General features: G+C 45.2%; 1 protein-coding gene across 3 annotated transcripts in view; it reads right to left on the reverse strand.

The window, feature by feature from the left end:
• U2SURP (U2 snRNP associated SURP domain containing) overlaps positions 1 to 1,193 on the reverse strand; it is a 46,160-nt gene extending 44,967 nt beyond the window's left edge. For all 3 annotated transcript variants that reach the window (XM_049785879.1, XM_049785878.1, XM_049785877.1), the window contains exon 1: positions 1,124 to 1,193. In XM_049785879.1, coding sequence (XP_049641836.1) covers positions 1,124 to 1,168 — 45 coding nt within the window. In that variant the 5' untranslated portion in view covers positions 1,169 to 1,193. The remainder of the gene's footprint in view (positions 1 to 1,123) is intronic.
• Between the last annotated feature and the right edge of the window lie 12,942 nt (positions 1,194 to 14,135).

A 14,135-nucleotide genomic window follows, 5' to 3' on the forward strand; every position in this document is an offset into this window, starting at 1 on the left:
AAAAGAAATGGATTATGAATTATGCATGTTCGAGTCGATAAAAGCTGTGTCTGATTTATCCTTAAAAAAAATAAAAGTTCCTAGGGCTGGAGAGTTAGCATGGAGGTAGAGCAGTTTGCCTTGCATGCAGAAAGGAGGACGGTGGTTCGAATCCAGGCATCCCATAGGGTTCCCCCCCCAATAAAGCCTGCCAGGGGATATTTCTGAACTGAGAGCCAGGTTACCCCTGGCTGTGACCCAAAAACCAAAAAATATAAATAAATAAATAAATGAATAAATAAAGTTCTTGGGGCAGAGTTAGCACGGGGGTAGAGTGTTTGCTTTGCAAGCAGAAATACGGTGGTTCGAATCCAGGCATCCCATATAGGGTTTCCCCCCCCCCCACACCCCCCAGAAACTGCCTGGAGCCATGATTTCTGAGCGTAGAAGAGCCAGGGGGAAGCCCTGAGCGCTGTAGGGTGTGACCCAAACCCCAAAATGAAATTAAATTAAAAAAGAAAAGTCCAGCAAAGTCGGGTTGCATTTATGCATGATGCATTTTTGCATCTGTGCGGCTTGCTCTCCATTCCCGCGTCCTTGCACAAGGAAAAAAAAGGGGGGGGGGGAGGGTTAGAGATCAGGGGCTCGAATGCAAACGGCCCCCGCAGACCCGCCGGCCCAAGATGGCAATGGATGGAAAGCCGAGCGCGCCGGGCCCGCCGGGCGTCCCGGTCCCGGTCCCGGACCACCACGTGGGCGCCGACGCTCCGTCCGCGGCCGATTCCCGCCTCGCTGCCAGCCCGACTGCTCCAGCCGGGGACAGGCCGCGGGGGGCGGGGGGCTTTGTCGCTCCAGCCTCGTTCTGACTTCTGGGCCTGCTCCCCCCCCTCCCACCCACGGCCGCTCCGGCGCCGACCGGTTTGTCCCGGTTTGTCCCGGCCACCCCCGGCGGGCCGCGGGCCTCACTCCAGGCCCGGGCGACGGGCGGCGCGACAGGCCGCAGCAGCTGCGCACCCCCAGCGCGTCGGCCCTCCCGCCGCCCCCCAGCGGGGCCGCTTCCCGCTTCCCCGCCGCCTCCCCTCCCGACGCGCGGAGCTCCCCGCCGCCCCCCGCCGCGGCCCCTCGAGGCCTCGCAGAAAATTACCTTGGAACTGGCCTTCTGAGAGCCGCCTGGCGTTTTGTCCGCCATCTTGCGCTTCGCCCCTCCTGCGGCGGCGGCGGCGGCGACGGCGGCGGCAGCACGGGCGAGTCGAGCGCCGAGCGAGTCGATCCCCGTCAAGCGCGCCACTGGACCCCTCGCCAGGCGGAGCAGTCGAGCGCCGAGAGAGGATAGGGGGCGGGGCTTCTTGTGTCACGTGACTTTTCCCCGCGATTCCGCCCACCCTGCGGCGTCGTCTTCTTTTTTATTTAAAGACAAAGCTGCATAGAAAGGACAAGGTGAGGTTACAGTGCGGAGGCAATCACCCATAAACAGAATTCTCAAAAGAAATCCCCTTGCTGACCCCTTAACCTTGAATTTTCAGCCAAAATAATAAAAAATACATTAAGAAACAGAAAACAGGGGCCCGGAGAGATAGCACAGTGGCGTTTGCCTTGCAAGCAGCCGATCCAGGACCAAAGGTGGTTGGTTCGAATCCCGGTGTCCCATATGGTCCCCCGTGCCTGCCAGGAGCTATTTCTGAGCACACAGCCAGGAGTAACCCCTGAGCACCGCCGGGTGTGGCCCAAAAACAAAAACAAAAACAAACAAAAAAAAAACAGAAAACAAAACACTTGCACAATTACTTTGTCCCTCAAGTCCCCAGATTGTAGTACATTATAACATTTTTTTAGCGGTACGCAAAGCAATCTAAAGCCACAAAATTTTCAAACTCAAAAATATCCATACTGATTTACTCATAGTATGCTCAAGGGGAAACTCTTTTTTGGGGGATTTCACAATTGTTTTATATTTTTCTTCAAATACTACCCTTAGGTAGTATGGTATAATGCACATTAAAAAGAACTTATTTCATCAATATATATGAACTATGAACATTACACATTTTATGACTAAGTTAAAAAGTAACAACAAATATTAAAATACATCTTAATGAAGTTTATTCTGGCAGGGATCTAAGTAAAATTCGACTAGTGATCTCTTTTTTTTTTTTTTGCTGTTTATTTTATTTTTTATTTAAAAAAGAAACTGTGGTACATATACACAATGGAATATTATGCAGCCATCAGAAGAGATGAAGTCATGAAATTTTCCTATACATGATGTACATGGAATCTATTATGCTGAGTGAAATAAGTCAGAGAGAAAGAGAAAGACGCAGAATGGTCTCATTCATCTATGGGTTTTAAGAAAAATGAAAGACATTCTTGCAGTAATAACTTTCAGACACAAAAGAGAAAAGACCTGGAAGTTCCAGCTCACCTCATGAAGCTCACCACAAACAGGGATGAGTTTAGTTAGAGAAATAACTACATTTTGAATTATCCTAATAATGAGAATGTACGAGAGAAATAGAAAGCCTGTCTAGAGTACAGGCGAGGGTTGGGTGGGGAGGAGGGAGATTTGGACATTGGTGATGGGAATGTTGCACTGGTGATGGGTGGTGTTCTTTACATGATTGAAACCCAAACACAATCATGTATGTAATAAATTTGTTTAAATTTAAAAAAAAAAGAAAGAAAAAGAAAAAAAGGAAGGGTACCTGAGGGCAGAGGTTAGGCTGGGAACTAGAACTTGCTAGTGGGCCTGATAGTCCCAGTTCTGCTTTTTTTTTTCCTCCCCCACTCCCCTGGTGACAAACTAAGCAAATTAAGGTTTCTCTCCTGGGCCAGGAAGACAAGGCACCTACTAAAAGAAAATAATACTAGACCTGCTGGGAAGGAGCTTTTCTCTCTCACTGAGTGGAGTGCACTCAGCTTCAGGAGCCTCTTGCAAAGTCCTTCCAGGCTGTATGAACCAAGAGCAGACAGAGGCCCTCTTAGGGGCTTCCACTTCGTTAAGCTGCAGTCAACAAGAGTAGGCTTAGCGGAGTTGTACAAACAAGCCCAGGAAACGGACAAGAGGTGCTTTGGACCCCAAACTGCAGTGAAGTGAGCAGTTTGGAAGTCAGCAAGAAAATGGGTTCCTGCAGGGAGTAGGGGAATGGATAAGATGATGTATTCAAGAGGCCCAAAATAAGGCTGGCCTGCTTGTAGGCATGGAGCATGATATTTGGGAGCCCAGAGGCCAAGTACCAAGAACTGGGTTACTGATCTATCCTAATCAATAATTGTACTCCACCCTAGGGTGTGACCTGGTGATACTATATTGGATTATTTCTTACTTGGTATTCTGCTCCCACCCTAGGGTGGTACCTGATTCTTGTCTATAAAAGCAAAGGTCTGAGGAAGGCTGGGGCTCATTCTTCGGTCTTCTTCCACTGAGCTGCACTTCATCTTAGGAGCAGAAAGCTTTTGTGGTTTGAATTTCTTGCTTGGGCACTGGATTTCCTAAACCCATTCTTGTACCTTTTCACTGAGTGAATTATTTTCTGCAAATCTCTACAACTGGAACTGTTCCCCCTGACCTAATCGGACAGGTGAATGGGAACTGCCTTTCCTATCTGGGAGCTCGGTGGGAATCAAACCAGCCTCCTAAAGAACGTGACACTTCACCAAGTACGGAGGGGAAGGCACTTGCCTCTTTTGACTTCGGTTCTTTATAATGTATACACTGTTTATAGTACCCCTAGCCCTACCCAGAAATGATAACCGAGGGTAGAGACAGAAGCCAAACCCTGAGAGATTCTGCAGGTGGGGCAGAAGGGAGGGATGAAATTACAGGGATGCAGACTTATTTGAGCCAATTTAGTGAGAAATTTAGGTCCCGTTTAGTGGTAGACCCTATGAATGGCTGAGGGACCTTCGACAGGCTGAGAAGTCTGAACTAAGCAGACCTCCTGTTTCAGACCTGATGGGCTAGGACCCCAGGTAATAGACATAAAGTGACAAGTTCTACATGCAAAAATGAGAAATGTCATTTGGCCATCTTGGATCCATTTAATGTATTTCCAAACTTAGATCTGGCCGCATGTGTCTATTCTGTACTCTTTTCCCCACCTTTACACTGGCCTTTATGGCTAATCCATTTTCTGTACCTATTGAAGATGTCACTTTCTTCAGAAAGTCTTCAGACCTCCTTCCCCCAGCAGGCGAACAGTTTGCTTATATTCCCATAAAGATTTCAACTTGGGCCCGGAGAGATAGCACAGCTGCGTTTGCCTTGCAAGCAGCCGATCCAGGACCAAAGGTGGTTGGTTCGAATCCCGTGTCCCATATGGTCCCCCGTGCCTGCCAGGAGCTATTTCTGAGCAGACAGCCAGGAGTAACCCCTGAGCACCGCCGGGTGTGACCCAAAAACCAAAAAAAAAAAAAAAGATTTCAACTTTTTCCCCTCCAGCAGCTCATGCACTGATCTTAACTTTAAAAAAAAAAAATGCTGGGGGCCGGGCGGTGGCGCTGAAGGTAAGGTGCCTGCCTTGCCTGCGCTAGCCTTGGACGGACCGCGGTTCGATCCCCCGGTGTCCCATATGGTCCCCCAAGCCAGGAGCAACTTCTGAGCACATAGCCAGGAGTAACCCCTGAGCGTTACCGGGTGTGGCCCAAACCCCCCCCCCAAAAAAAATGCTGTGTTTGGAAAGGGAGGAAATGATTTTATGTGATTGATTTACTGAAAAGCGCTGAGATATCTGCAGATGCATAGGGGTCATAGACATCTGAGCCTGCTCAGCAGTCACAGTGGACAACACCTTAGAAAAGTCAGAGGCAGAGCCTGGTTGTTGTGTGTGTAATACAAAATAATGACTCCAAGGCACCCCATAGATTAGACTCTGTTTTTTCAGATCTCCCCGTATCACAAGATGTGATTTTTCTTGCCTTTTTAAAAAATACTTTTGGGAGTTGGGGGATGCCTCTTGAAGCTATAGAGAAATAGCTAATTCTTATATCTTACTGTTGGAAAATAGTCCAGCTTGCATGTACTTGGCAATTATTGTCATTCTATCAAAATGGGAAGCATGCATTGGCCTAGCAGTTCCATATAGTGACTTTCCTTCCCTTAGTATCTGAATCTGGTAGCACTCCTGTGCAATAAAGTTGAGTGATCACAGTATCTACATGATGAGGCAAAGCCAGGGAAATGAACAACAGACTGCTTCAAAGTGATCTGAGACATTCATATCTCATTGGTCAGAAACTGCCCATCTTTAAACCAACTGCTGGATAGGAAGTTAGAGAACCCTAGAGGGAGGGAGAGCAACAGGTTAAGGGGTTCACTGTCAGAATACAAACCAGTTTCCACCAGGGAGAAGGAAAATGATGGACTCTAATAACCCCAATATGACATTGTAAGGGTGAAAATCTAGGCTTGCTCTTCTCCTTTTTCCTTTAATCTCTTTCACTTCCTCCTCCCTTATTCTTCCTTTAAAAAAAAAAAAAAAAACACCACCACTTTACTGCCAGATGGTATATAATTAGAAAACACTCAATCACTTCTAGCACCCAGTGATCTATTTTTAAATTCATCACACTTGTGGCCTAAATCTAGCTCAGCGTGGATGTTTAAAGCTCAAAGCATTAGAAACACCAGTCCTGTTATTTTGGGAAAGACGGGGTGGGATGTGGGGGCTGAGTATGGAGCTCAGTGGTAGAGCACATGCTTTGTATATATGAAGTTCTAGGTTCCATTTTCAGCATCCCAAAAATAAAGCTACTAGGCAGGAATGAGGGAGAGAAGAGTGAAGTAATTCCACAGAGAGCCTGGCCAGGATCAGGAGAGAGAGAAATAGCGGGTCTAATCTTTTCAGTGCACTTTGGAACTGCATGTACTAGAAGGCAATACATACTCTTAGGGGTTAAGTGTAGTTTCTGTGAGGATAAAGTTAAGAATAGGATGGGAAATACTTGGCAGAATTCTGGAGACAGAAGAATAAACATGAGGCCTCCTTTCATAGTAAAACTTATTTTTGTTTTTCTATATTATTATTTTTATTTTCCTATGGTTATTCTATTATAATAAGATAATTATGGTTATTATATAGTAATTAGTATATCATGGACAGATTGGCCAATGAAATAAATAGAAAGGGGGGGGGGGGTCTCAGACTCACTCCTGCAAGAAATATACTGCACTCAGGAAGTGTATCTTACATAAAGGTCATAGCCATTGAATGGGAGAAGGGTGCCAAGCTCATCAGATGATCAGCCCATCCCCCCTACATACACCAAAAGAAACCTGCAGCTTTGTTTTGAATGCCCTGGTCCAATTCTCAAAGTAGCAGAATGGTTTCAAGAGGAGTCTAAGAATCTGTCTGAGGGAAAACTCAACAGTATGGAAGGAACTATAGGAGGATAACATGGCAGTTCCGGAAACTAGGAAGCAGTTCTGACCCAAACCATCAGCTACACAAACCATAGGCAAGAGTTGATGTATCTGATTTGATAAGGAATGAAAATTTATTTACGAGCAAAGGCCAATAAGAAAAGACGAGAGCGACCAGAGCTGTAGTACAGCAGTAGGTCATTTGCCTTTCACGGGGCTGACCCAGGACAGACCTGGATTCAATCCCTGGTATCTCATATGGTCCCCTGAGCCTGCCAGGAGTGATTTCTGAGCATAAAGCCAGGAGTAACCCATGAGCACTACCAGGCATGACCCAAACACAAGATAAAAAGAAGAAGAAGAAAGATTGCAGGAAAAGTAAAATTGTAGAAGAATTGGCCATGCCTGAACAATATCTTATACAAGAACTCTAAACCAGCAAGAAATGGACTAAGGGTATAGCTCTGCAATAGAATGCCTGCCTCGCACATGAAAAATTCTGGATTCTATACCCAGCACTACACACACCCACAGCCAAACCCACACACGCTTATCCACACACATACACGCAAATTTACATATAGACACATAAACACACATATACCCATATATGTACATATATACAAAATTTCATAATCAAGAAAAAGCAACTTCACAAGAAAATATGGGCAAAGGCACTTAAGAAAGGAAAGCCCAAAAGTTCTTTTACTCACTCAATGTGAACAGCTGAAAACACCAGATGGCCTTTGGATTTATTGCCTAATTTTTTGAGGAGAGATAGAATTTACAAGGAATTCAGAAGGGGATGGAAGACTCCAGAGTATGGGAGGGGTCCCCTCAGGACCATTCTAATTAAGGAGGTAACTACAGAAAGTCACTTAAGGGGTTAGCACTTTAGACTGCACCAAACCATAAACATTCCAGGAAAGCAGAAAGCACAATAATATCTGATTAGAAAAGACAGGTGGACTGGAATATGGCTCATGGTAGAGCATTTGTTTTGAATGTGTGAGGGTATGGGTTCATCCCCAGCTCTCTGAGATGAGAAGCTCCCAGAGACGGGAAGGGGAGGGAAGGGGAGGGAAGGGAGGAGAGCGAAGAGAAGGAAAAAGAAAGAAAAGATGAAAATGCTGTTCTACATGCAGACCCGGCTCTCAGTTGACCAAGTCACCTCACCTAACTATTCCTTCCTGCTGTATGGTTAAAAATCAGGCAGTTCCCACCCCCACCAGAAGGGTCAATCATGATTGTGAAGACATCAGATATCATAAATCCATATCATAAGTCATGAGGACTAACTTTAAGAGAACAGCAGGGTATTGACCCATACCGTAAGTCATAAGGACTGACCATTCCAGACCTCAGCTAACCTGTTTGCAGTTCCAATGCAACCTAACTAAATTCACATCAGCACATGCCTTTTCCAGCCCTTAGATATTCTTTCCCACAAGCTGCAGCTATATAATCCTACTGCAGGCTGTGGGCAGGCATGCCTCCTGCAGCCTCTGCGGAGACTGTCAGTCCTCGCCAAAGAATGCTTACCGATAAAGGTCCAAGTTGGTCAAATATGTTTCTGCCTCTGCCTCTTCTATTCTGCTACATTTCACCTGCACTGCCTCATCTTTTTTCTCTCATTAGGAAGCCCCACACCAATCCCCCAGTCATCATCTCTTTTTGCAGCACATTTTGGGTTTCTAAGTGGAATCTGTTCTCTCTGTGTGGCAATTCTTGGAACCCAAATGAACACGATTTAACTCTTTAATGGCTTCCTGATTATTGAGGTTAACAGCAGAAACACTCCATTTCATTTGGATCCCTGAAGTAGTCATTGGACTGTAACAAACCATTCACACTCTAGGTAAGCAGAAAGCGCAGAACTATCCAAATAGAAAGGATGGATGGGACCAGAATATGGTTCAGCGTTAGAAAGTTTGCCCTGGCTATGTGATACAAGTTAAACATGGTACAACGAGAAAGCTAGATAATGACATACATCGGTGGTAATATGACATGTACATGCTCTGCAGACAGGGAGTTATCACATATTACTTTCTGTATCATGAAACACTCCAAAACTTAGCACGTTCAAGCAACAACTATTATATATTAACATATCTAGATCGTCTCAGTTTAAACAAAGTTCTGCAGTCAGCCTGACTTTCTGGTCTCTCTTGCTCACATATTCCAACTGAGGGGCCAGGGCTCCTGCCTTTCAGAGTCTTTCATCTCCAGCTAACAACCATCACAGGATGGTGGAAGGCTCCAGCTCAATAGGAGGCAATGGAAGAGTGCTTAAGGGTTAGGCCTAGAATAGAATATATTCTGATGCGTCTTCCACATTCTACCATTCAAAGGAAAGCATTTGTCCAGTGAGATTCAAGACAGAGAAGAGAGTCTGCCTTTAGATGGGAATGGCTGGACAGAACTTGTCTATATTTTAGTCTCGGTTAGAGATGGTTTTTTCCACCTCCCTGGGATCAGAGGTTAGGATTGATTCAATTATTTTAGAAAACACTATATACTATGGATAGATTAAATGTACTGTGTGGTGTGACAACTCTATCCCTGAGTATATGTCTCCATTGACATGGGTTTATGCAGAGATCAGCATAATTGTGGCTGAGCATTAGAGATGGGGTGTCCATCATCTGGAGAGTGGGTTCTAGAGCATGAATACAGCAGTTTAAAACAAAGGATGGAGAGTACAAAAAGCATTATAAGCATATATGTAGGGAAAATGATGAAAGAAAAGAAACTGAAAGAGTTCTTGTCTGTTAAAAATCCATGTACATGGGGCCGGGCGGTGGCGCTAAAGGTAAGGTGCCTGCCTTACCTGCGCTAGCCTAGGACGGACCGCGGTTCGATCCCCCGGCGTCCCATATGGTCCCCCAAGCCAGGAGCAACTTCTGAGCGCATAGCCAGGAGTAACCCCTGAGCGTCACCGGGTGTGGCCCAAAAACCAAAAACCAAAACAAAAAAAAAATCCATGTACATACACATGAATATGCCTTATGCAAAACACTTATTAATCCCTTTATAATGCCTTGGGATAAAAGATTAAAGAAAAGAGGAAATACTAAATAATGGGACAAACCAATTCAAAATGGCCTTGAAATGAAAAGCTATGATTGTTTGAAAACTCCACATCTGAGGTCCAGGAGAAAAAAAAGCTATGTTCTGGCTTTAGGCTCCTTTCACATGCTTCTTGAACTAGCATTCCTCTTATTCATAAAACAGTCAAGAATCAAGAAATAAGGCCCAGAGAGATAGCACAGCGGTGTTTGCCTTGCAAGCAGCCGATCCAGAACCAAAGGTGGTTGGTTCGAATCCCGGTGTCCCACATGGTCCCCTGTGCCTGCCAGGAGCTATTTCTGAGTAGACAGCCAGGAGTAACCCCTGAGTACCGCCGGGTGTGGCCCAAAAACAAAAACAAAACAAAAATGAATCAAGAAATAGCAAAGAACTGAGACATAGGACTGTACATGGAGCCCCAGGCTCCAAAAACAAGGATCTGATGAGATGGGTGTCTGGAAGCAAATGTTGACACAGGAAATAATTCATACAGTGAAAAAGTACAAGAACGGGTTCAGCTCACCACCTAATGGCCAGACAAAATCAGAAGACCCTCCGCTCTAGGATCTATGCAAAAACCAAGAAGACTGACTACGATAACCTCAACTGAGCAGAACTTTTTCTGGGACCATAAAGAAAGACCTTGGAGACTGACAACTAACATGTCTGGAGCCTGTAGTCAGTCTCATGACAGTATGCTTCAAGGGTGGAGACATCCTGTATCTCTTAGGTCAAGGAAATTTTCTTTCTAATTTCCCACAACGTTTATTATTGCGACTATGCAATAATAGCAACACAAAAACTTACCACATATGCCCCTCTTTTTTCTTTTTATTCTTTTTTTTAAAGTTTTATTTATATTTATAGCTTCTAGACAGGGGCCACCACCATTTTATAGAATCATATATTTCTACAAATTAAGGAAAGGGGGAAGGGGGAAAAGTAGATGGGAACCAGGAGCCAGGCAAGCCCAAGTTTGTTTGAAAACTTCACATCTAAGGTTCAGGAGAAAAAAGGCTATATTCTGGCTTCTGGCTCCTTTTGCTTGCTTCCTGAACTAGCATTTCTCTCTTCCATAAAAGTAAAAAATTGAGAAAAATCAAAGAACTGAGACATAGGATTATAAGCAGAGTCCTAGGCATAGAGTGGAAATAAAATATAGTCAGACCTAAATACCCAAACCAAAGTCAAGGACAATAGAATCAAGAGACCCAAACTATAACAAGCTATGCACAAAAATGACCTGTTGGGACCGGAGCGATTTGCACAGCAGCAGGGCATTTGCCTTTCACTCGGCTGATCCAGGAGGAACCTTGGTTCGATCCCTGGCTTCCCATATGATCCCTTGAGCCAGGAGCAATTGCTGAGCACATAGCCAGGAGTAACCCCTGAGTGTCACCAGGCATGCCCCCCAAAATATGTGACCTGTTACACTAGCAGTCCAGGGGCCTAGGATGGAGATATGGGATTCATGCTGGGACCTATGGTGGAAGGAGGTCAACACGGGTGGTGGGAACAGACCTAATTCACTGTCACCATGTAACTGAAATAGAACTGTGAGAGATTTGTAATTCACATTAGTCCCAAATAAAGAGAAAAGAAAAGAAAAGAATGGGTTCTGGAGTCTTACCACAAGCGCCTTCTGCTCCTAAGAAGGAAAGCAACTTGGAGGACGAAGACTGAAGAATGAGCTCCAGCCTTGCTCAGACCCCTGCTTTTATTCACAAAACCCAGGCCACACCCTAGGGTGGGAGAGGAATACCAAGTAGGAAATAATCCAATAATCCCATTACCAAATATCACACCCTAGGGTAGAATATGAATAGTGATTGGGGTGGGACCAGTAATGTAACATAGGACCTAGATTGTTTGCGTGGGAAAGAGTCACTCTTTGAGGAGCAGTCAGGAAAATGTGGTGCGTTCATAACCTGTGTATTTTTTTTGCCGTGGAGACTGGGGGGTTTCTCCAAACACAAATCCCTCTTTAAACCCACAGAGGACATGTTCCCATGGGACCCATCATTATGCAAATCTGAAGATGCTCAAGTTCCTTCGATAATGATATTTGCACAGAACTTTTACACACTTTATAGACTTAAAGCCTGCTGTAGATTTCTCATATTATGCCATGCAACCTGCAACCTGTACCAATGATGTTATTTGGTTGGGTCCAAGGACAATAACCAATGTCTGAGTTCAGGGTAGATGCAACCATCATGGCCATCCAAAGGATGTAGAGATGGAGCTTTGACTGAGCTGTCACTGAGCATTGATGAGCATTCCTATCGCTGAGCTGGGTGTAATGACAGTCATTTTTCTCAGCACAGCCAGCTCTTGTCCGTCTGTCCCCTGCCCTCACTGAGTTACAATTTCAGCCTGCTTAGAAGCTTCCAGAAGACCAAGTCTCACTGCTCATTTTAGGGAAAGATGCAGTTGAAATGATAAGGTCGGGGATTCCACACACACCCCACTTATAACTCCAAGAAGCAGAGACCATGCAAAAGCAAGGGGTTTTATTATGCAAGTATATGCAGGGGCTCTTAACGTGGCCTAAAATAAGCCAGAAGATGAGGGCCCCAAACCAGATTTATCAAGTCTTTATGTAGCTTTTCAGACAGTGGAAAATTACAGTAGGGTGGTCCATTTCAGGGGGGATGTGACACTTGACATTTGCCCAGTTACGTTTTTTGCAAGATTTAGATAACCACAATCACAAGCTTTACAACAGTTAAAATGTATCTTTTGGGGGCCCGGAGAGACAGCACAGCGGCGTTTGCCTTGCAAGCAGCCGATCCAGGACCAAAGGTGGTTGGTTCGAATCCCGGTGTCCCATATGGTCCCCCGTGCCTGCCAGGAGCTATTTCTGAGCAGACAGCCAGGAGTAACCCCTGAGCACCGCTGGGTGTGGCCCAAAAACCAAAAAAAAAAAAGTATCTTTTGGTCAAGGGCAAGTTCTTGGGATTTAAGAAGATGTGGGGGGCCGGGCGGTGGCGCTGGAGGTAAGGTGCCTGCCTTGCCTGCGCTAGCCTAGGACGGACCGCGGTTCGATCCCCCGGCGTCCCATATGGTCCCCCAAGAAGCCAGGAGCAACTTCTGAGCGCATAGCCAGGAGTAACCCCTGAGCGTCACAGGGTGTGGCCCAAAAAAAACAAAACAAAAAAAAAAAAACAAAAAAAAAAGAAGATGTGGGGTCCTGTGAAGCTTAATAGTTAAAGTATCTTTTGGTCAAGGAAAAGTTCTTGGGGTCTAGGAAGGGGTGGGGTTCGGGGCATCAAGGGCAAGTCCTCGGGAAGCTGCAGAGAAAAATTATTTTATTTATTTCTTTTACCTTTCAGAAATGGAGGAACGTGTGTGTGTGTGTGTGTGTGTGTGTGTGTGTGTGTGTGTGTGATGCAAAAGGAAATAAGTCAGAAAGAAAAAGTAAAATACAGATGTTCTCAGGTATATATACATGGTATTTAAACAGAACAAGGAATTGGATTAATCCAGTGGATAGCAAACCCTTCAACTCTCTCGGAGAGATAGCACAGCGGCGTTTGCCTTGCAAGCAGCTGATCCAGGACCAAAGGTAGTTGGTTCGAATCCCGGTGTCCCATATAGTCCCCCGTGCCTGCCAGGAGCTATTTCGGAACAGACAGCCAGGAGTAACTCCTGAGCAACACTGGGTGTGGCCCAAAAACAAAAACAAAAACAAAAAAACCCTTCAACTCTGAACACAAATTGAGACTATAAGGTGGGGGGGAGTAGAGAGGACAAGCCCAGCAGGTTCTAGGGGAAGGAGAAGGGTACTTTGGTGAGGGATGTGGCATGGTGACATTGTTCTCCTAAAATCCTGTATGGTCTTAAATTCCATCAGGAGTGATCTCTGAGCACAGAATATGCCCTAAACATCACCAGGTATGGCCCCAAAATAAACAAAACATTTATTTTGGATCATAAGTAGCGATGTTGGGGGCACACCCAGTGATGCTCAGGGGTTACTCCTGCCTATGTGCTCAGAAATTGCTCCTGGCTTGGGGGATCATATGGGATGCTAGGGGATCGATCCACAGTCCATCCTGGGTCAGCTGCATTCAAGGCAAACACCCTACCACTGCACCATCTCTCCGGCCCCAGGAATCACTATTTATGCTGCTTACATCTGTCGGATTTCTGTAACAGAAGTCAGAATGAATAATGCCTACTATGCTTAAATGTATCGTTGCCTTTTCCTTTTTTCCTTTTTTCTTCGTTCCTTCCTTCTTCCTCCCTCCTTCTCTATACCTTTCTCCATCCTTCTCTCTATACTGCTAACTCTCTCCTTCACTTTAGCACTTATATTTTCATTCAGATATTAAAAATACAAATAACCGTTAAATCGTGTGTGTGTGTGTGTGTGTGTGTGTGTGTGTGTGTGTGTGTGTGTTTGAGAAAAAGCAATGCAAGAAAGTTTGAGTATTTTATTTAAGCACTAGATGGCGCACTTCATCGATTATTTTGTTCATTTCCAATTCTGTGTGTGTTTCAGAAACATGTAAAAACTTCGATTTTCAATGCAAAAAGGTTTTAATCATCTCTTTATATTAACTGTTGCAAGTCAGCCCTTGATGGGGTTGACAGATGGAGGGATGGAGGATGAGGTCTTTCCCCTCCAGCTAGGTGTACGCGTCTGCCACCCTGTCCAGCCGACAGTTCTGAGGTGAAACGGCGGCGGGTAAACAGCTCGCAGACAGTCAGGCTTGTGGAA

The sequence above is a fragment of the Suncus etruscus genome, chromosome 13 (assembly GCF_024139225.1).
Source record: "Suncus etruscus isolate mSunEtr1 chromosome 13, mSunEtr1.pri.cur, whole genome shotgun sequence".
Taxonomy (NCBI): Eukaryota; Metazoa; Chordata; class Mammalia; order Eulipotyphla; family Soricidae; genus Suncus; species Suncus etruscus.